Here is a 22,172-nt window from a genome sequence, read left to right as displayed (position 1 = left end):
CCCCACCGTTGCCATGGGGATTACCGTGGCAACAGCAGGGGTTCTGTGGGACAAAGTTTTTTTTTTCTTCCTTTTATGAGGGCTGGTGAGGTGGAGCTGGGGATGGGGGCGTCATGCCGTGTGTGTGTGTGTGTGTGTGTGTGTGTATGTGCTTGATAATCCTTATGTATGAAAAATCAACATGGTGCCTTTCGAAGTCTTCTGCCACATTCGCTCTCTCCTTCTGTCGCTGTTTGAGTACAAGTTTCAAGTTTATCTTAACAAATCAGAAGAATGGTTTCTTAGAGTACAGCACATAAACGATGTGGCTCTAATGGAGACGTCAGCACACAGGATTGATTCCTGTTATGATGTTATTTACATCCTTTGTTCTGGATGGTCTCCCTCAGGGTCACGTGATGCGCTCTGCGCTCTCTTGCACTCCCCTTCACTAACTAACGCAGTCGGCCCGCCTATTCACTCAGCGCCACAATGAGTCTGTGATTCTCTCCCTCTCCCTCCCTCTCTCTCTCTCTCTCTCTCTCTCTCTCTCTCTCTCTCTCTCTCTCTCTCTCTCTCTCTCTCTCTCGGTCTCCTCATTCTTCCGCAAGGACCCCCTGTTCTTTTCACAATCCAATTATTTTGGGGGGTTTGTGTGTGTGTGTGTGTGTGTGTGTGTGTGTATGTGTGTGTGTGTGTGTGTGTGTGTGTGTGTGTGCGGGTGTTGATGTGTTGCTCTCGGCTACCTCATCAGGCATGCATGACTAAGCACTGAGCTAACACCATTCTATACACACACACACACACACACACAGACACTGACCAGCGCTTGAATACCCGTTAGTATACCAACAACATTCTGCACCAACATTCTGCACTAGGCCGAGCACTGAGAAATGCTCATTAGAGAGAGAGATTGGTCATTATGGAATTCACTTTTCTCTTTGCTATGGAATATATGAGATTAAATCATGTAAGCATCAGATGAAACCAGATAATCTGTGAGTTTATTATCGCTAATGATTTTAGATGCTCAGAATAGTGATCGTATAAGTTCAACATTAAATGTGTTGCATCTGTGAAAGTAACTAGCGGAGTGGTTGATGAAGGTCTAGTCAGCTGAAATGTTCCCTTCATAGTTGCTGACTCCTGGACCATCAGAATCATTAGATCCCCATCCAGCTCAGGCCATCAGATCTCAGTGGAGATGGACAGTGGGTCTGAAAGGCTTCATTTATTTACGACACACAAGGGCATAACCAGCGGTGAATTTAAACTTAAATTGGTCAAATCTTACCTGTAAATAAGATTGTAAAAGGTTTTAAATGCAGTTGCTTACTCAATTCCAAAGAAAATACATGTCCATATCTATTTCACCCTGTCATCATTTACACATCCATTGGCTGCTGAATGCACTGCTCTATTTGTCATCATGTAAAGCCTGCAACATGGCAGATAAATGTTTGTGATTGGTGCCCGGGGTTCTGGAACACTGGAGATGGCTGTCATGGCCTTCATGCCAGACTGAGCTGTAGAGGTTCTAACAGGTCCGTCTGGGTCTGCCAGGATGAGTAAGGTCAAGGTCAAGGTCAAGGTAAACTTTCGTCATTATGGCAAATTTGACCAAATAAAAACAGAGACACACACCGATGTAATGTACTGTCCTGATACACACTCTGGGGGTGACCATGACGTAGAGCTAGCTGGCTTTGACCTGATCCACACACGCTCGTTTGCGCTTCTGATCCGTTCACCTTTGACCTCTGACTCCTGATGGCAGCTGACCCACTACGGCTGTGAGATCCCCTCCACATTCAGATCCAATCCAGAACCACAACGTGTAATCTACCAGGGCATAATCTACCCTGTCATAAAATATCATATTGTGTGAGATATACAAGATGTACGTTCCTAGTGTCATCTTTATGTTTCTATGCGTATTTTCTTTAACATTGTATTATTTTTTTCTTTTGAGATTTTTAACTGTTGGACGTCTGAAATATATGGAGGCAAAATGAGCTATGTTAAAACAAGTAAAGTTGCTCCCTTGGTCTTTACAATTGGAATTACATGTCCCCCCCTCCATCTCCCCTCCTCGCCCCCCCCCCCCCCGCTCCAGGCCAGATGGGTCAGCCGCAGTGGTCGGAGTTCTTTCCTGACTGCGGCGGGTCGGGTCAGTCCCCCATCAACGTGGACTCGGCCCAGGCGAAGTTCGAGCCCAGGCTGGCAGCGATGCGGCCGCTGGGCTACAGCCAGCACAGCAACGAGCCCTTCACCCTCTCCAACAACGGCCACACGGGTAAGAGCACGGGACGCCACAGCACGTTCTGGTTCTGGTCCGCTGGGCCTCCTCTGTGCAGAACCACACAGAACCGGACCCACGTAGTAGCGTTGCCTAGAACCGTGTTGGCCAGGGTCTAGCATTGACGCTTATGTTTGTGCTTTTAGTTGACCATACCATATTTCAGTTTACATTGCTGAATTAATGTGACTACTGTCTTTTACATGGTTTTACATTATTGGGACAGCCTATTATCTATTATCAGCCTATGTCCCACTTTTTTATACTTTATAAGTATATGACATTACACTTGAACTTGAACTTAATGATTGACATTCAGTGGACACTTTCTGTCTATAAACATGCCCCCCCCCCCCCTCACCCCCCCATGCTCCCCCAGTGGTGATGCCCTTACCCAGCTGGATGGGCTTAGGCGGGTTGCCATGGCAATTCAGTGCGGTCCAGCTCCACCTACACTGGGGCAACGGGGCGAGTCTGGAGACGGGCAGCGAACACACCATCAACGGACGCAGCACTGCAGCCGAGGTGAGTGTGTGTGTGTGTGTGTGTGTGTGTGTGTGTGTGTGTGTGTGTGTGTGTGTGTGTGTGTGTGTGTGGAGACGGGCAGCGAACACACCATCAACGGACGCAGCACTGCCGCCGAGGTGAGTGTGTGTGTGTGTGTGTGTGTGTGTGTGTGTGTGTGTGTGTGTGTGTGTGTGTGTGTGTGTGTGTGTGTGTGTGTGTGTGTGTGGAGACGGGCAGTGAACACACCATCAACGGGCGCAGCACTGCCGCCGAGGTGAGTGTGTGTGTGTGTGTGTGTGTGTGTGTGTGTGTGTGTGTGTGTGTGTGGAGACGGGCAGCGAACACACCATCAACGGGCGCAGCACTGCAGCCGAGGTGAGTGTGTGTGTAGGGATGGGTATTGATAAGTTTTTATCAATATCGATGGCATTATCGATTCTGCCTATCAATCCAATTCCTTATCAATTCTCTTATCGATTCCCAAAAAATGTAGGTGCACCCACATTTTTCATTGCATCGCCTTTAACGCCAAAAGGTCACCTTTTATCGCTCTCCTTTCATATAATGTGAATGATTTTTTAACAATAAGGCGTAGAAAAAGCTTGTCTTTATTCACAATAAGGAATATACATATTCTTTATAAAGAATTATAAAGATGTAGGCTATATATAGCCTACAGTGTATATATATATAATATAATTCTTTATATATTCTAATCTATAGCCTACTACTGACATTTCTGATATTCATGACATTCATGACTATTCATATTACAACTCTGCCTCTTTAATTCAGCTGTCGGCTTGAAGCCTCAAATTGTAAACAAAGTAGCATAGTTGGCTAGCTTATTATAGTCTACTGGTTGGACTGTTCAGTTTCCCCACGTGTGTTTAAGTTGCAAGGTAGGCTAATACTTTGTCTCCTTGGGACAGGTCCTTTTGAGTCTTAGAGTTGGAAAACATTGAGATGATCAGTCAACTTGAATGCAAGAGTTTGAATCAAATTTGTGCAGTAGCCTACGCTATGATGCTAACCGAAATTAATTATAATGTCGCTAGTTGTCTTCTATGCGTCATTGCTTTCACGATTGTGAATGTGCATGTCGAGGGGCGGGTGTCGCGCACGAGAGAGGGAGAGGGAGAGAGAGCGGGCCAAGGGGGTTACTTATATACAGTTTGGCAAAGTTGCACGCATAGTCTACAATTAAAACTTGTGAAGGAAACGTATGCTTTCACCCGAGCAGCGTCAGGTGCACCTAGAATTATTTTCAGGCACACTCTTAAACATTTTGGGCGCATATGCACTCTGGAGCCCTGGACCAGGCAACGTTAGCACCCCTCCGTAGTCTGTCAAACACATGACACTCTTGGAGCTTAATCCCATGCTTCACGGACAAATGTTTTAACATATTGCTGGTATTACTACCCTTACACGATTTGACTTGTAGTATGAGTCGTCGCAGAGGGCGTATAGTAACACAACATTTCAGGAAAACCGGAAAAAGTCCGACGTCATGCAGGCTGAGGGAATCGTTAAGGGAATCGATAACAAAAAAGACGTACGATGTCGATGGAATTGATAAGTTAAACCCGGTTCCAAGACGGAACCGGTTATCAATGCCCAACCCTATGTGTGTGTGTGTGTGTGTGTGTGTGTGTGTGAGTGTGTGTGTGTGTGTGTGTGTGGAGACGGGCAGCGAACACACCATCAACGGGCGCAGCACTGCAGCCGAGGTGAGTGTGTGTGTGTGTGTGTGTGTGTGAGTGTGTGTGTGTGTGTGTGTGTGAGAGAGATCTTGCTGCTGGAGTGAGGTTGGTATCATGAAGCCTTGAGCATAGATAGATAGATACTGTAGATAGATAGATAGATAGATACTATAGATAGATAGATAGATAGATAGATACTATAGATAGATAGATAGATAGATAGATACTGTAGATAGATAGATAGATAGATAGATAGATAGATAGATAGATACTGTAGATAGATAGATAGATACTGTAGATAGATAGATAGATAGATACTGTAGATAGATAGATAGATAGATAGATACTGTAGATAGATAGATAGATACTGTAGATAGATAGATAGATAGATACTGTAGATAGATAGATATATAGATAGATACTGTAGATAGATAGATAGATAGATACTGTAGATAGATAGATAGATACTGTAGATAGATAGATAGATAGATACTGTAGATAGATAGATAGATAGATAGATACTGTAGATAGATAGATAGATAGATAGATACTGTAGATAGATAGATAGATAGATACTGTAGATAGATAGATAGATAGATACTGTAGATAGATAGATAGATACTTTATTGATCCCCAAGGGAGCGTGCGCAGTTCTGCCCGAAGTAGAGTTCTTCCTGAGTAGTGCCCAAAGTGTGTTTCAATATGGCTACCGAGTGGAGGGACATTGGTATCATTAAAGAGAAAGTGATGCCCTGCTTGCAACCCCAACCCGATTATCCAGATTGTTGATTGATATCAATCAATAACAAGCTTCAATAAGTTTCTTATAGGCACAGGCTACCAAAGAATCACAGCCTACATTAAACTTAGTCTCCAAGTTCGTCTATTTCGTCTATTTCTTTACGCAAACACTGTCATTAGCTCTGAATTAAAAAGAAAACCATGGAGCTATTGAAGAAGGCATAACCTTATTTTCAATAGTTTTTGTTTATTTTGAATCAGCCCACACATCACCGGTGTGAGCGTTTGTGCAAATGTGTGTGTTACGGTTTTGCAGGAGGTTGGACCCATACACATGACAAACAAGGTCAACTTGGAATCAAGTGAACTTTACTTTCAAGAAACCAGGAAACATGCAAACGCCAGCGTGGCTACAATAACATGAACAAAGACTCACAAAGAACAGAGGGAGCATGAGGGGTTAAATACACAGGGTAACAAGACACAGGTGAAGACGAGGAAACAATAATCAGAGAATTGAACTTCAAATCAGGTGATGGACAGACAGGGAGAACAAGGGACAGGAAGCACATGAACAGACCACACAAAGGAGCTCATGGCACAGGACACAGGAAGTAAACATAGCAGCTCATGCAGGAGGTGATTTCTCACTTAGATCTGTGTTCCTCGGCCACAGAGTAATGTCAGCAAAGATTATAAATGGCCCCACTATTCATCAGGAGCCACTTCCAGGAACCTGAATCGCACGGGAGAAGGGGGGGGGGGGGGGGGGGGGTCCATTGACTTCAATGGAACAGTTGCTGCCTCTGCTCTGCATAAAGGGGGATTTTGGCTCCCTCCACCCCCACCCCTTGTGTTTTCCATATTCCCGGAACTGACTTCTGATTAGATATCTTTGCTGTTGGTACGAAAACGAGTTACTAGTTTCAACAACTTCGGTAGCCAGGGAGTTACAGTGCTTGCTCCTTACAGCTCCTTTAAGGACTGGGCTCCAGACAGCCTCAACAACAACAAGTCAAAACAGGGTGGGAGGAGGGGGCCAATCAGTAGGACGACCAGGATGATGGGCAGACCTGTGTGGCCAATCAGAAGGATGACCAGGATGATGGGCAGACCTGTGTGGCCAATCAGGAGGACGACCGGGATGATGGGCAGACTTGTGTGGCCAATCAGGAGGACGACCGGGATGATGGGCAGACTTGTGTGGCCAATCAGGAGGACGACTGGGATGATGGGCAGACTTGTGTGGCCAATCAGGAGGACGACTGGGATGATGGGCAGACCAGTATGGTCAATCAGGAGGACTAACAGGATGATGGGCAGACCTGCGTGGGTAATCTGGAGAATGACCTGGAGGTAGAGCCAACAGATAGTGACAGTCAGAACGACCAGAAGACTGAGCAGACCGGCGGCTATTCAGGGGGATGGCCGGGGGCACCCAGCGGTTGTCCCATGGAGGTATTATATATAACTGGAGAGCGTGACTAAGTCCCGCCCTCCATACAAATGAATGGCCGATGCTAGGCTAGTAAATCCAGCCAATTTTCGTCAACGCCATATTGAACACTGGAGCTCCGATCCAGCGCCAGTCGGCTCTGACCATGCGCAAAGATCCAAAGCTGGAAATGACGCATGGACCTACATTGATTTCTATTGGACATTCTGTAAAAAGAGAGTCATCCTCCAGTTCAGAGGGTGGCGATAATGCACATACCTTGCTTGCCGCCTAACAACAAGCAGAAACAGTTGCTCGGGAACGCACACCTGAGTCCAGTGGAGTGTCGCACGGAGTAATGATTGGCTGTCCACCAACATGTGCGCGCATTAGAGCTCGTGCCCAACACGGATTTTCGTGCACGGAGCTGGTTCTAAATGCTCCATGAGGCGCCATACTTGAAAATGGCGCTTGCTAACTTGCCGAAGCTAATCTATCCACCTCTTTCCTTAACCCGGAAATATGTATCGTTGCGATGGTTACGATACTGTTTTCAACTTCCGTTCATTCTGTTAACATGTGCGTTCTCCATAGCAAACTAGGTTATGCCTCAACTTAGATTTCGTTCGAAATGTTGACAATTCTGCCCTCAGCATGTATATACTGCATCACATATAACCGATATAAAATAGAAAAGTTGACTTTTATATGCGTTATGATATGTTAAGCACCGTAAACCGTCACGTTAAAACAGATACAATGCAGCTTCGCCGGAAATAGAAAACCGTCTCGGTGTCATGGCGACCCCCATTGTTGGCTGCGGAATATCGTGGATACGGCCTTGACCCCCTGGGTTGTCCAGGTCTTTTGGGCAGCTGGAGCCCAGAAGGTTCAGACCAACCGGGAGAGCGGCCTGGCCATGGAGTGGAACTGGAATCCGGCAAGGACTCAGGACCTGGGACTGGAATTCGATGGGAACTCGGGACTGACGTCCATACAGGCATCCAATGTCGGCGTCAGACACAAGGCGCGTTCAAGTTCAACCCCAGCTGACCTCTTGCAGCAGCGAGATCTGCCGGTGACAGCAGGGGCGGGGATACAAAAGCTGCTCTCTCTACTTCCCGTAGTCTAGACGTGACCACGTGACAAAACATGAGGCACAGGCCCTTGTGGATATGAAGAGGCATCTAAACACCTGCATATACATCAGGGATGTAAAAGCCAATTAGGGCAAAGTCCTGACGTCATGAAGGCAGGGTCTAGGCTCCGCAGTACCTGGAGAGGTGCTGCGCTGCTGCGCAGCAGAAGCCTTGCTCCGCCTTGCTCCCGCGATAAGTTAAGGCCATGTGATATCGACTGCAGAGTCGTAAACACACCCATCTAGACCATCATGGACAGATTTTTAACCACGTACATCTTGTGCTGCGCAGTGCTGTGCAGTTCTGCGCCATCACGAACTCGCCTACAGACAGAGGCGGGGTGTCAGGTGACTGGACTGCAGACGGCTAATCGGGTGACTTGGCTGCAGTCACAAGTGGAGCAGGGACTGGGCAGCGTCATGGAGCCGGGACCGGGGTGGTTTGAGGAGCCAGGCTTGATGACCACTTGTTCTCACTGGTTCCCTCATCCTCATCCTCATCTTCACCCCAAAAAGCTTCCAGGGCAGCAGATGAATCGGCATGTCAGAGTTGAACTCAAAAAACTTGCCTGCTGGGTTCATGATGGGTGAGTCTTCCTGTCACAGTTTCGCAGGAGGTTGGACCCAAACGCACGACAAACAAGGTAAACTTGGAATCAAGTGAACTTTACTGTCAAGAAACCAGGAAGCACGCAAACGGCCAGCGCGGCTACAATAACACGAACAAAGACTCACAAAGAACAGAGGGAACATGAGGGGTTAAATACACAGGGTAACAAGACACAGGTGAAGACGAGGAAACAACAATCAGAGAATTGAACTCCAAATCAGGTGACGGACAGACAGGGAGAACAAGGAACAGGAAGCACATGAATAGTCCACTCAAAGGAACACATGGCACAGGAGGTAAACAAACGAGCCACAGTGGAATACAAGATCAAGATGCAGACAGGTGAGAAAACAGAACGAGACAGGGCAAAACCCTTATGACCTATGCAGACTACATGATTTCAGAACAATTTTACCATGATTTTGTTGTAGCCGACAAATTTCCAGTGACGCGCCAGAATATGAAAGGTCGGTAATTCAATGACCACGACGTTCCTCGTCTCCATGACTAGATTTTTTTTGGAAGCTCCTCTGATTCTCCTGTTGACAACATACAGGTTGGCACTGATGCCATGACAACACACCACAAGTAGGCTACATGATTTTGTAATGTGGCCAATCTCCCGGCCAAAATGCAGCAAGAATTTCTGGTTTTCTAATCGTCTAGTCTGACATGGTCAATCCTAAAAGACCATCGTGAAAGACAAACATCACAACCAGCACCAAATAAACCTGACCTGGCATTCTCTTGGGGTCAGTTTCTGTTGGGCTGAAGCCTCATTCAGCCAAAGAGCCCAATTGGATCTCCTGTAACCAGTCACCATCTAATGGTACAACAAAATACCAGTCTAGACCTCCAAACAATGCTGTTATGCAAAGCTGCTCTCAGTCCAGTAACACACCAAAAACAAAGTGTTCGCTAAGAAGGTTCTAATTCAGGTTAATTAAAACCCAGAAGTACAAACCGATTACTCTGGCCTGCCTTCCCTTGTTATGGAACTCCACTGTCTTTTCCAATAGTGCCCTGTCGTATTTCTAATTCTGTCTTCCCCTGACGCTTTCTCTCTCTCACACACACACAGACACACACACATTCATAAAATCATGCGCGTGTACGCGCACACACACACACACACACACAAACATTCATAATCATCATGTGCATCATGTACATGCACACGTCACATACACATATAGAGACACGCACACACATGCACACACACACACACACACACACACATGGAGGAGAGCAGGTGGAGTGGAACAGAGTAGCTTACCATGCTCTAATGCCTGACTGTGTCCTGTGCACACACACACACACACACACACACACACACACACACACCCCGAGGAGAGCAGGTGGAGTGGAACAGAGGAGCTTACGGTGGTCTAATGCCTGACTGTGTCCTCTGGGGGTTCTCTACCGGTTCCCCTCAGGGAACAGGAACACGGAACCGCTCCTCTGACCCACTCCCATCTGGGAAGAACGGAGAACAAGAAGAGAGGGGGGGGGGGGGGAGAAAGAGTGAAGGTGGAAAAATGAGTGCAAAGGTGAAAGAGGGAGAGTGGGAGAGAGGACAGGAGAAGAGAGAAAGCAGAGCGGAGGGAGAGAGAAACAGAGGGAATGTGTATGTGTGTGTGTGTGTTTGTGTGTGACAGCCTCTTTGGGTACGTTTAGTTTCTTTTCTACAGTATACCACTATTGCTGAAGCTATTACTGTCCTTTTAGTAGATGACCATTTATCCTCTTATTTAGGTTTTTCCTTTCATTATTTAATTTGATCTTTAGAACATTAATGTAATTAATCCATATGCAATTCTGGATCCACCATGATTTGCCATGCCTTCGGGCAGGATCCGGCCCCGGTTTGGCCCGTACCCGTTCCAGGGGCAGGTGGTGGCATCAGTGTGGGTTCAGCTCTTTTATACCTACTGTGTTTCAAACCAAAGGCCAGGGTCGGCCCAGGGTTATTAGACACACGTAAACCCAAGCCAAGCCAGTCATGGGTTAATCCCAGGTCGAGTGGACCTACTGTATTTAAAAGGGAGCCGGACCATATAGAGGTACAATAGCAAGGTTGTTATGTACCCAGGTCTTTCCATTCAGACTGACCTTGACCTCGGCCTGAACTTGACCTTGACCTTCAGTGACCTTGACCTACTTACAGTGGGGCTGTAAGTAGGTAAACCTCCCTCCCCACGTGCTAGCGTCAGATGCTAGCATCCATGGGCTTTGGCCTCCATGCTAGCACGCCCTTCTCCCAGTCCCACAGGTTACCCTGACACACGGCAGCACTGGGCACGCTCATGGGAAAATGTGCCGGCTAAGACGGCTAAAGATTAGGGACTGGACAGCAGGGCCTGCATATGGCAGTGCCCACCCAGTGGCACAGCAGACAGCGACCATCTGATGGAGGAGAGGGAGCGACAGAGAGAGAGATAAAAGGGAGGAGGAGGAGAGGGAGCGACAGAGAGAGAGAGATAAAAGGGAAAGAATGGATGCAGGAAGGATAAAAGGAAGACGGAGGAAGGAGGGAGAGGGAAGGAAGGAGATTGGCCAGAGATCTGAGATGCTGTCCATCTGCTATCACACAGGTATGCCAATGCAGAGGGGGGGGGGGGGGGGGGGGCAGGAGAGGAGGAGGAGAGGAGAGAGGGGAGAGGAGAGGAGAGGAGAAAGAGATTGGAGAGGGGGAGGGCAAGAGAGGAGAGGAGAAGGAGAGGACAGAGAGAGGAGGAGGAGAAAGAAAGTGGAAAGGAGAGGAGAGGAAGAAGAGAGGAGGGAAGAAAATGGAATGACAAAGGAATGCATGTGAGGAAAAGAAGAGGAGGAGAATTATTTAGTTAAGATATATAGATAAATAAACAGTGAGGTCTTGCTTATCATTTCTCACCTCTTAAGACACATTCAAACAGGAAGAGACTAGCAGTGATGTAGGATGAGACACCATGGACTAGTAATGACGTGAACTGTAGTGATGTCTGGCAATCTGAAATGTGGCAGGACAAAGCTGAGCCTGATCTCAGCATTTGAGGTAACAGGTGGTACAGGAGCAAAGCACTGGTTTTACCCTTTATTCCTCTCTCTCTTCTCTCTGTCTTCCCTTCTCTCTCTCCCTGGTTCTCTCTCTCCCCTTCTCTCCCTCTCTGTCTCTCTTTTTACCTCCCTTCCTTCACCTCTCTCTTTTGGGCCACTGTGAATGGCATGACTCAGCAATACTCTTTCTCCTAATTCTCTCTTTGTCTGCTGTCGTTCAGTCTCTCCTTTTTTGTTTCTCTCTGGCTAACATTCCCTGTTATGTGTCCTTCTCACTCTTTCACTCTTTCCAACTCTTCTGCGAACACAGAGAAACCTTTCCCCATTCATCCAGACACAATACCAGGGATTTGCAGATTAGGAGAAACACGGACACTCTCGCACTTTCAATGATACTAACACACACACACACACACACTCTAATGGTTCTACGGTTCTCTTGATCTCCTCAGCTCCACATTGTCCACTATAACTCCGAGTTGTACGAGAATATCTCCATGGCGATGACTCAGCGAGATGGTCTGGCAGTCCTGGGAGTTCTCATGGAGGTTTGTTCACAAACTCAGAATTCACCTTTAACCTCTTACCACCAACTACTAAACACTTCCTATTACTGTATAAACATGCTATTACTATACAATCCCCAATGTAAACGAACAGCCACTATTATTTTTAATCAGTGAGTGTTCAGCACACAACAAATACAAGGCATCACCTGCTATTAAAGTTCTTAATCAATAACTAAATATCACTTAGCAGTATTCATGTGTACACACTATACCCTGAGACAGTGGCAGTATTACAGTTCTTTAAATGGCCGTTATGCAACTGAACCTATAAGTAACTACAGGAGTGATAGATATTACAGTGTAGGCCTTCTGCCATATGAGATGTGTTTAACTGTGTTGTGTTGTGTAATATTTCTGAGTGAGTTCCATGACGGGTATATAGCAGCGCTTGTATGGCTTCACTCTTCTTCAACTCCAGTCTGCAGGATCTCCATTGCTCTGTTTGTCAGGACAATTTAGCACTTCCATTAGATTTGTATGATTCTACTTCCTCCTCCTCCTGCTGATATCTGTCTGTAAACTTTCTGATTGGTTGCCAGCTGTTCCGCAGTGTTCCAGTGCTTGAGAGCACTTCCTGTTTCTGTTACCATGGTTTTATGTGATGCTTTCCCTTCACAGGTCGGTGAGGAGACAAACCAGGCATACGCCAACATCATCAACTACCTGAGCAGGATAAGGCATGCAGGTGTGTTGCAGAGTTGCCGTGGAAATAGTGTTATACCAGCACCCAACTGGACCACACAGATCCCAGCACCTAGTGCATATTTATGAGCAATTATGACGAGTATATGTATCAAGGATAATGGCCTGTGATGAGCATCTCTGAGTCAGAGCAACGGAAAAACGTATCCATTTGAGTGACCATCCCTGCGTTTGTATCTGTGCCTCTACAGGTGAGAAGGTGACCATCCCTGCGTTTGACGTCCAGACACTGCTGCCCAGAGACCTGCGGAGCTACTACCGCTACAACGGCTCTCTGACCACTCCGCCCTGCTACCAGAGCGTCCTCTGGACCGTGTTCAGGGAGACCGTCCAGCTGTCTCTGCCACAGGTGAGGAGGGGGGGGGGGGGGGGGGGAGGAGGAGAGGAAAGGAGAGAGAAACGACAGGAAAAGAGAAGGAAGAAGAGGGAAGAGCTCTAGGACACATTTAAGTAAAGCGTAGAGTGTGGAGATATTCTGCTGAACAAATCATCACTAGATTGAGTCTCCGCTAGCTTTGCTCTTTCATGTCCTGTCCTTGTAAGCTCTTATATTCGGCTCACTTCTCCCTGGGACTCTCCTCTTCTCTCTCTTCTCCCCTGCCCTCTCCTCCTCTCTTCCTCTCCTTTCCTCCCTCTCTCCTCTTCTGCCATCTCCTCTCCTCCTCTCTTCCCTCCCTTCTCTCCTCTCTTCTGCCCATTCCTCTCTTCCACCCCTCCCTTTCCTCCTCTCTTCCTCTCCTCTCCTCCACTCTTCCCTTTCCTCCTCTCTTCATCCACTCTCTTCCTCTCCTCTCCTCCCCTCTCTCCTCTCCTCCTCTCCTCTCCTCCCCTCTCTCCTCTCCTCCTCTCCTCTCCTCCTCTCCTCCCCTCTCTCCTCTCCTCCACTCTGTTCTCAGCTGGTGAAGCTGGAGACGCTGCTGTACTCTACTGAAGAGGGGACCTCTGAGCCCTTGGCGCTCCAGGATAACTACCGTGCCACCCAGCCACTCAACCAGAGGGTGGTCCTCGCCTCCTTCAAACACAGTCAGTGGAAATGCACCACACAGCACCCTCCAATGGACACAGACACAGACAGAGAGAGGAACAGTAAACTGCAAAGACAGAGAAAGAGAGAGAGAGAGAGAGAGAGAGAGAGAAAGAAAGAAAGAAAGAAAGAAAGAAAGAGACAGAGAAAAGGCAGAGGAGGAGGATAGGACTTACGGCCATGAAACTGCATTTTACCTCGGCCATTTTTTGTGTTTGTTGTCCTGTAATCGCCACAGCTCTCCCTCACTGAATGGTACTTTTATCTAAACTACACCAGGGTTGGCACGTCGCAGGAACCACTGTTGAGATTATTATTCCACTAAAGCGCTTACAGCTATGGGCTCTATATGTACAGTGGGTTGAGAGAGACACAATCACCAACATTGTACACGCCGGCCTAATTGCATTATTGCAGTAAGCTGCCCTTGGTGTGAAGCGCCTCATGAACTATAGTGTTGCTGCTCAAAGCAAATCAACAGGCACAGTTGTTCTGCATGACCAGTTTGTAGCGCTCTCACGCCAGAGCTGTGAGTGACATGTCATGTGACATGCTTGCAGGTTTGTTGCCAGTCAGACTGCGGTTGTGCCACCATCATCACAATTGGCACCGGGGAAAATCTGCACATGCCAACCAATGAGAGGGCACCCTTTACTGAATACACTGGCCCATTGGATACATCCAACCATATAGACCCGTCTTTTGTGTAATAACATCCAACCATATAGACCCGTCTTTTGTGTAATAACATCCAACCACATAGACCCGTCTTTTGTGTAATAACATTCAACCATATAGACCCGTCTTTTGTGTAATAACATTCCATTGAGAGAGCACTAGCTGGTGGCATTTATGACGGTGTTTTCTATATTGTGTTAACTTCATTTAAGCTTACATTTAGTAATTGTCACATGATCTATCAGATGTGTATTAAATAGCATCTGTCTATAGTAATAGTTCTTTGCACTTACACTTTTGCAATTTAAAACGGAATTGAGAAGCTAACGAGCCTTTGGACAAACCCATATTTCCCTATGGATATACCTCAAGAGTAGCATATTTCCCTATGGGTACCTCATGAGTAGCTGACATTGGCTGCTAACGTTACCAGCACTATCATCTGGTTAACAAGTCTTTGGACAAGCCCATATTTCCCCATATACCTGACCCGACACCTTTGTTACTGTCAAAAAACAAAAGTAGCCATTATGTCACCTTAGACCTCAGACGGTAAATTTCGAGTCACACAGGGAATGCAGTTTCATCACAGGGATGTCAGACAAATGTGCTGGAAAAGTGGAAGAGAAAAGAGGAGGAGAAGAGTGGGAAAGAAGAGCGAGAGAACAAGGGCAGAGGAAAGAGGGGAGAGAGGGAGGGCAGGAGAAGGGGGGGTCTGGGGGTGCATGGAGAGAGAGAGAGACAGAGACAGAGTAAGAGAGAGAGAGAGAGAGAAGGGCTGAGCTATTTGTTTATGTGTTGGGTCATTAGTTTCTGAAAATCCTTTTTCATGAACACAGCCACCATTGTTGTTATGCGAGTCAGAGAAGAGGAAAGAAAGGGACAAAACGAGAGAGAGGGAGGGAGAGAGAGAGAGGGAGGGAGAGAGAGAGAGAGAGAGAGAGAGAGAGAGGGAGAGAGAGAGAGAGAGGGAGGAGTAAAGTGAGAATGAGTGCCATCGGTGCTACAAGACAGATTAGATAGCACAATGTACAGTGTGATGTTGATGGACACACACACACACACACACACACACACACACACACACACTCCAGCATAATCATGGTAATTTCCCTGTTTCTGTTATATTTCTCCTACATTTCTAATTGTATTTCCTTACACTTCCATTCCCAGCAGGGGGCAAAGTCTACAATGCAGGTATGTGTTTAGTCCTGCTGTATATGTGTAATTGTACTACTACTGAGTGGCATCTCATACTGAAATATGAATAAGTGATTATAATTGATTTTTTATGTTCCCCCCCCCCTGCACTGTAATCCTCTCTCTCTCCCTGTCAGGTGAAATTGCAGCAATAGTGGTGGGAACACTGTGTGGGTGCGTGGGCCTTGCAGTTATTATTCGCTTCATAATAAAGACCATTCGGTAAGTTGACGTCACGTCTCTCTCAGTTTCACCTCTACCAAGCATGGCATAGTTGGTGATAGTCACAACATGTAGAGCTATGTGAATTAAGGACAACATCTCTATGTGTTTGATTGTACAGCAGCTGATTTTCATCTTAATCTAAATCCTAATTTTGATTGATTGGTTGATTTTGTGTCATGATTTTTGGCTTTGTGTTCTGGTCATGTGATTGGTCCTGCATTGGTCATGTGATTGTGTTCTGGTCATGTGATTGTGTTCTGGTCATGTGATTGGTCCTGCATTGGTCATGTGATTTTGTCTCCTGGTCACATGACAGCTCCACGTCCAGCTGGGACGTCCTCCCCAGCGTCAGGCCGGCGCCCTCGTCCAGGTCCTCCTTTGATTCATGACCTATGACCTATGACCCCTAACACCCTAATCGACCCCAACACTGACATACAGTAAACAATAATAATAACAATAACAACAACTGACAGCTTTTTTTCATTCATGTAATAGATGAGTACAAATATTTATTCTTAAGTTAAGGTTATCTTAGGGTCTATTTGGCGTAAGTCACTAAAGGAGAGCTGCGGCCAATTTCAACATGGAGCTCAGTTGATCATGTTCAAGGAATACTGTGTGTGTGAGTGTGTGTGTGTGTGTCCCAGGAGAGGGAGGAGGAGGAGGGAGCTATGAGCATATTTAAGTTCTAAAGGTGAAATCAGTGAAAGTGTCTACAAACTGTGTTATGAGGGCCTGTACCCAACTGTGCCTTTATACCTACTAACAGACTCAAAATGGCATAAGTGCTGTGCAACATGAACGTTTTGTCCGACCAACAGTATTCTGTGAACATGATTAACTGAGCTCTCCTTTAAATGTCTTATTAATGGCATGGAGAGCCAACAGGCTAGCCTTCCTCACCATATAGCTTGGCTAAACACCGTCATGTCTGCAGCTCTGGTTTGGATTGGTCTGACAGGCTTCATCTGAACTCAGCAGAAGCACCTGTGACACGGTGAACATATCAAATTGAGTTCATATTCAGTATACTGCAGTCAAGAAGTCAGGGGTGAAGCATCATGGGTAATGTAGGAAAAGAAGACCTGTGGAACAGCAGGACAATAACTAGCTCAGAATATTAGTGTCTACATTCTCTTCTTATGTCTATCCAAGTACAGATTAACATCCAAGCCATCTTCTTCAGATGTACAGGAATGCCACTATTAAGGTTGAGATCAGGATACAGTTACAGTCGGAGTGCAAGGGTAGTTGAAAGTTAGTCGACACATGCTAGAATATGTCATGTGTAATGTCTTTAACAGCTAGAGCATCAAAGCAAGACAGTACCAAAGATCCATCATTACTGACCTAGCTCTAGCTCTAGATCTAGCTCTAGCTCTAGCTCTGCTTTAACCCTCTCTAATAGTACCCTGTCCTAACTCACCCTGCTCTCACGGACCACTCAACACCCCCCAACCTCAGCAGTTCCCATAAACTCCACATCACATGTTTCTCCTCAGAGAAAATCCCAAACACACTAATCCCCTCTACCGGTCATACGTGTACTAGGTCACGTATGGGCGCTACTACCGGCAGTCCCCCCTCCTGCAGGCCTGCTGTACCACCAACAGGCTAATCACTCTTCCCTAGTCTCTGATTAGGGCATGAAAGCTCAGTCTTAAACCAGCAGGGCTTTTGTGGCCGGCAGATGAAGAAACTGTAAATCACTTCCTGTTTATGTCATTAGTGTTCTGCCCACACTGTTTCATCACCTCACGCTCATGTGTTGGTGTAAACGGCTGCCAAATGCTCTGTTTATACAAACAGATCTCACAACTGAGGGTGAAACCATTCAGAAAACGGTCCACAACAAACTACAGCAGGCCGCTAATAATGTAAAATCACAGCAGTGTATAGGCTGTGTGTGAAATAATGCAACAGCACCACCTGCTGGTGAAGAGTGGACATTACTGGGACGTCCAAACCCACTCAGATGGACTAGAGTGACTGACATGGTGTCTTGTGTTTCCCTCTGCAGGAGTAAAGACATGGGGAAGGCGCTGAAGCAAGACATGGCTTTAAAAACAACCTCCGAGTCCAGCAGATCAGCTGAGCCCGCGCAGTCTGAACCCTGAACTTTGACCTCTGTACCCTCTTGCTCTTTGCATGATCCAGAGCCCACCTTCTCTTCTTCCTCATTCTCTTATCTCTTCATCCTCCCATTCTCACCACTCCTCCCTTTCTCTCTCGGTTTCTATCAATCAAGTCTACAAATACTTTGCTGTATACTCCACCCTTCTCTCTCTTTCCTCTCCTTCTCTGTATCCCCCTGTTTCTCACCTGGCCAGTGGTAAGCATGTCTGTAATTGATGATTTAAATGTCTCTCTTGAACTGATGTCAGGTTGGATCGTTGGTCTTAGTTGCTGAGTGCTTATTATCATTCTGTATATACTCTACTGTGAACATCTGTAATAAACTAATGCTGTGACCACCATCCCATGTTATCTGGTCTCTCTCTCCCTCTCTCTCTGTGTGTGTGTGTGTGTGTGTGTGTGTGTGTGTGTGTGTGTGTGTGTGTGTGTGTGTGTGATATTACATTACATTACATTACATTTCATTTGGCTGACGCTTTTTAACCAAAGCGACTTACAACATGGAAAAAAAAACAATTAGGTTTTTTAAGAGCATTTCTAACAACAATAAAAAAAAGCCACAATAAGTGCATCAGTGGGTGTAATAAGTGCATAAATGAGTGTAATAAGTGCATGAATGAGTGCAATTGTCTGAAGTAGTGCTATGAGAGGAGATGTTCTTTGAAGAGCTGGGTTTTCAGACCTTTTTTGAAGATGGCTAGGGATGTCCCTGCCCTAGTAGGAACAGATAGTGCATTCCACCAACGAGGGACGACAGATGAGAAAAGATTGGATTGGCCTGCGCGTGCTGGCGGAAGAGCTAGACGTCGCTCAGCTGAGGAGCGCAGCGGTCGTGTGGTAGCATATGCCTGTATGAGGGCATTCAGATAGGTGGGGGCAGAGCCGGAGAGTACTTTGTAGGCAAGCATATTAAATGTCTTTTGGGGAAATGTCACAGTCAGGTGGCTGACATGTGCACATGCTGTCAGACACACACACACACACACACACACACACACACACACACAATTGGCTGAAACATCAATTCAGACATCTGCATGTAGGACAGGAAGTGGCTTTGTTAAGGCACGCCCAGAAACACACAAATTGATGGAAATGGATGCAACCTGAGGAAGTGAAAGTAAGTTGAAACTCTTTGTTGTTGAGGAAGCAGATTATCTAGATCATAGCCACTCATTCACTGCATCATGGTAATGTATGATCTCTGAACTTGCAAATGAAATATGCAATAGAACTGATAAAAACATTAGCTCTTAAGTGGGTGTGTAGTGGTGTGTATGTGTGTATGCAAGTCTGAACTACAGTAGGATATATATGATTCTCTGTGAATGTATGTACAGTATATACAGTATTACGGGTGAAACAGCACTATTTCCAGGCGTCCTCCAGGTGCACAGCACAATGTGTGCTTTCTATTCTTTTTTCTGAGTTAAATGCAAAACATGGCGGCATGATTACTGTGCAACAACCAAGTTTGAGCTCAGTTGCCAGCCTATCCACACCGTCCTCTAAGCTCACCCTTAGTTATATCTCCAGCTCTATGGATCTCCAAAACCCGGCTCTCTCCATGTGATGATCTCTGTGGATAACCTCCATCTCTCTCACAGCCTCCACTCTCCGGCCGTAGCCGTGTAGCTGTGCTGCTCAGTGCCCTGCTGTGCCAGCTTCACCCGGGCACAACCAGCGAGCAGCAGCATGGCGCTCCAACCAACAACACCCAACATCCACAGGACAACATCAACATCCACCCCTGCATGCCGTCCAAGTGGGACACGGCGTTCGACACCTTCCTAAAGCGCCACTTGCCTGCAGACCAGCCCAGCTCTCTGGACCAGAACCAGTGGGAGCGCTTCATCAGGCAGCACAAGCTGTGCAAACGCCCCACGCAGTCCTTCCTGCGCCCACAGGACGAGCAGCAGGTGCTGGAGGTGTGCTCGGCGGCCGGGGGCCGGGCGCTGGAGAACAACCTGTGCATCAGCGGACAGGAGTTCTCCTTCACCACCGTGCGCACGCACAGAGACTGCACCATCAAGCAGGTCAAGGCTGAGACCAAGCACATCATTCTGGCCTGCGATGAGATACAGGGCCGGTGCCGACCCATTCACTTCCAGGGGAACCCAGAGGACCTGGAACCTGACCAGAACCGAGAGCCTCCGTGCGAGCGGCCCCAGAGTTCAGGGACGGAGTGGAGCGCCGCCCGGTGGCTCAGCCTGCTGTGGCTCAGCCTGCTGTGGCCCCTGTGGTACTAGCAGCACAAAGTACTGTAGCATTTCAACTGCTCAGATCTAGCAATAATATATCAGTATTGGACAATAATACACACACACACACACACACACACACACACACACACACACACACATTTAAGCAAACACACACAAAGAAACGAACAACACATGCTACACGCACCAAATAAACACAATTACATGTTTGTACTTGACATTCACAAACACAAGCTCTCGCTTTCTCTCTCTCTCTCTCTCTCACACACACACAGGTATGTAATGTGTATGAATGATCATTCTGCTGTATGATATCCAACCATTAAAAAGAAGCCTGAAGCGTGTCATGGCAATACATTTCTTTCACTGCATCAAAACAAGTTATTAGGGCCCGAGCACCGAGGTGCGGCCACTGAAAGTGGCTGCACCGTAGGTGCAAGGCCCTATTGTTTTCGCTCAGATTATTAGGGCCCGAGCACCGAGGTGCGGCCGCTGTAGCAGCGGCTGCACCGTAGGTGCAAGGCCCTATTGTTTTTGCTCAGATTATTCTTATTCTCTTTTCCTCTTAGCCCGTGCGGCCGTTTCACCAACTTGGCATGCTCCAAAACTCTTGTAATTTGGCAGGCATATGTAGAATTGCATTTGATGCTCAGAGACAGAGCCCTGGCCTAGGGTGTGGCTCAGGGGGTCTATAGCGCCACCTATCGCGCTGTCTGTTGTGGTTGACATGTGCATGCACGAAAATGAACCAAATTTGGTAGGCAGATGTGTTGTATAAATCTGAACAACTTTTACATTTACACTACATAGTGAATCTTAAACAAATTTGAGTTATGATTATGATTATGATTTTTGCACATCATGTATTTTGAAACACTTATCCTAGACGGTTTATCGAAATCATGTCATATGAGCAGTAAAAGGATCTTGAGGGGTTGCCCGAGAGGAATTGCGAACAGATTTTTGAATTTTCGAAGCATATCGAAATGGCGAAGGTTTGAATTATGGCGTCTTATTACGAAACAGGAAGTTGGTGTTATAAGCAGAAAAAAGGTTATAAATTGGATGTAATTTGGCAGCTACATGTGGAATTGCTTCTGCTAGTCAGGGACAGAGCTCTGGCCTAAGGTGTGGCTTCGGGACTCTATAGCGCCACCTAGTAGCACGTTCTCTGTTGTGGTTGACACAAACATTCAAGAAAATGAACCAAATTTGGTGGACTTGTGTGTTATTGCTATGGCTAGTCAGATACAGAGCTTTGGCCTAGGGTGTGGCGTAGGGACTCTATAGTGCCACCTAGTAGCACGTTATCTGTTGTGGTTGACACAAACATTCACGAAAATTAACCAAATTTGGTGGACTTATGTGTTATTGCTATCGCTAGTCAGAGACAGAGCTCTGGCCTAGGGTGTGGCTTAGGGACTCTATAGCGCCACCTAGTAGCACGTTATCTGTTGTGGTTGACACAAACATTCACGAAAATGAACCAAATTTGGTGGACTTGTGTGTTATTGCTATGGCTAGTCAGAGACAGAGCTTTGGCCTAGGGTGTGGCATAGGGACTCTATAGCGCCACCTAGTGCGTTGTCTGTTGTGGTTGACACATACATTCACGAAAATGAACCAAATTTGGTGGACTTGTGTGTTATTGCTATCGGTAGTCAGAGACAGAGCTTTGGCCTAGGGTGTGGCTTAAGGACTCTATAGCGCCACCTAGCGCATTGTCTGTTGTGGTTGACACAAACATTCACGAAAATTAACCAAATTTGGTGGGCTCGTGTGTTATTGTTTTTGCTAGTCAGAGACAGAGCTCTGGCCTAGGGTGTGGCTTAAGGACTCTAAAGCGCCACCTAGCGCATTGTCTGTTGTGGTTGACACAAACATTCACGAAAATTAACCAAATTTGGTGGGCTCGTGTGTTATTGCTTTTGCTAGTCAGAGACAGAGCTCTGGCCTAGG

General features: G+C 46.6%; 2 protein-coding genes across 4 annotated transcripts in view; both read left to right on the top strand.

The window, feature by feature from the left end:
* ca14 (carbonic anhydrase XIV) overlaps nt 1-18,326 on the top strand; it is a 22,215-nt gene extending 3,889 nt beyond the window's left edge. Inside the window, exons 3-12 of one of the 3 annotated variants that reach the window (XM_062537614.1) lie at nt 2,099-2,278; nt 2,661-2,806; nt 11,907-12,002; nt 12,642-12,708; nt 12,917-13,074; nt 13,622-13,748; nt 15,604-15,624; nt 15,765-15,849; nt 16,169-16,222; nt 17,876-18,326. In XM_062537614.1, the coding sequence (XP_062393598.1) occupies nt 2,099-2,278; nt 2,661-2,806; nt 11,907-12,002; nt 12,642-12,708; nt 12,917-13,074; nt 13,622-13,748; nt 15,604-15,624; nt 15,765-15,849; nt 16,169-16,222; nt 17,876-17,972 (1,031 nt within the window). In that variant the 3' untranslated portion in view covers nt 17,973-18,326. Of the gene's footprint in view, nt 1-2,098; nt 2,279-2,660; nt 2,807-11,906; nt 12,003-12,641; nt 12,709-12,916; nt 13,075-13,621; nt 13,749-15,600; nt 15,625-15,764; nt 15,850-16,168; nt 16,223-17,875 lie in introns of all 3 variants that reach the window. The other 2 variants (XM_062537613.1, XM_062537615.1) reach the window with 2 other exon arrangements.
* Nucleotides 18,327-19,090: 764 nt separating this feature from the next.
* LOC134082248 (uncharacterized) lies at nt 19,091-20,557 on the top strand. The gene is made up of 2 exons (XM_062537897.1): nt 19,091-19,111; nt 19,599-20,557. The coding sequence occupies exons 1-2, from the start codon at nt 19,091-19,093 to the stop codon at nt 20,238-20,240; spliced, it is 663 nt and encodes a 220-aa protein (XP_062393881.1). The 3' UTR covers nt 20,241-20,557.
* The last annotated feature ends 1,615 nt before the right edge of the window (nt 20,558-22,172 follow it).

Source organism: Sardina pilchardus, chromosome 6 (assembly GCF_963854185.1).
Source record: "Sardina pilchardus chromosome 6, fSarPil1.1, whole genome shotgun sequence".
NCBI lineage: Eukaryota > Metazoa > Chordata > Actinopteri > Clupeiformes > Clupeidae > Sardina > Sardina pilchardus.
Note: the sequence above shows the minus strand (reverse complement) of the source record. Positions and strands in the feature narration are given on the sequence as shown.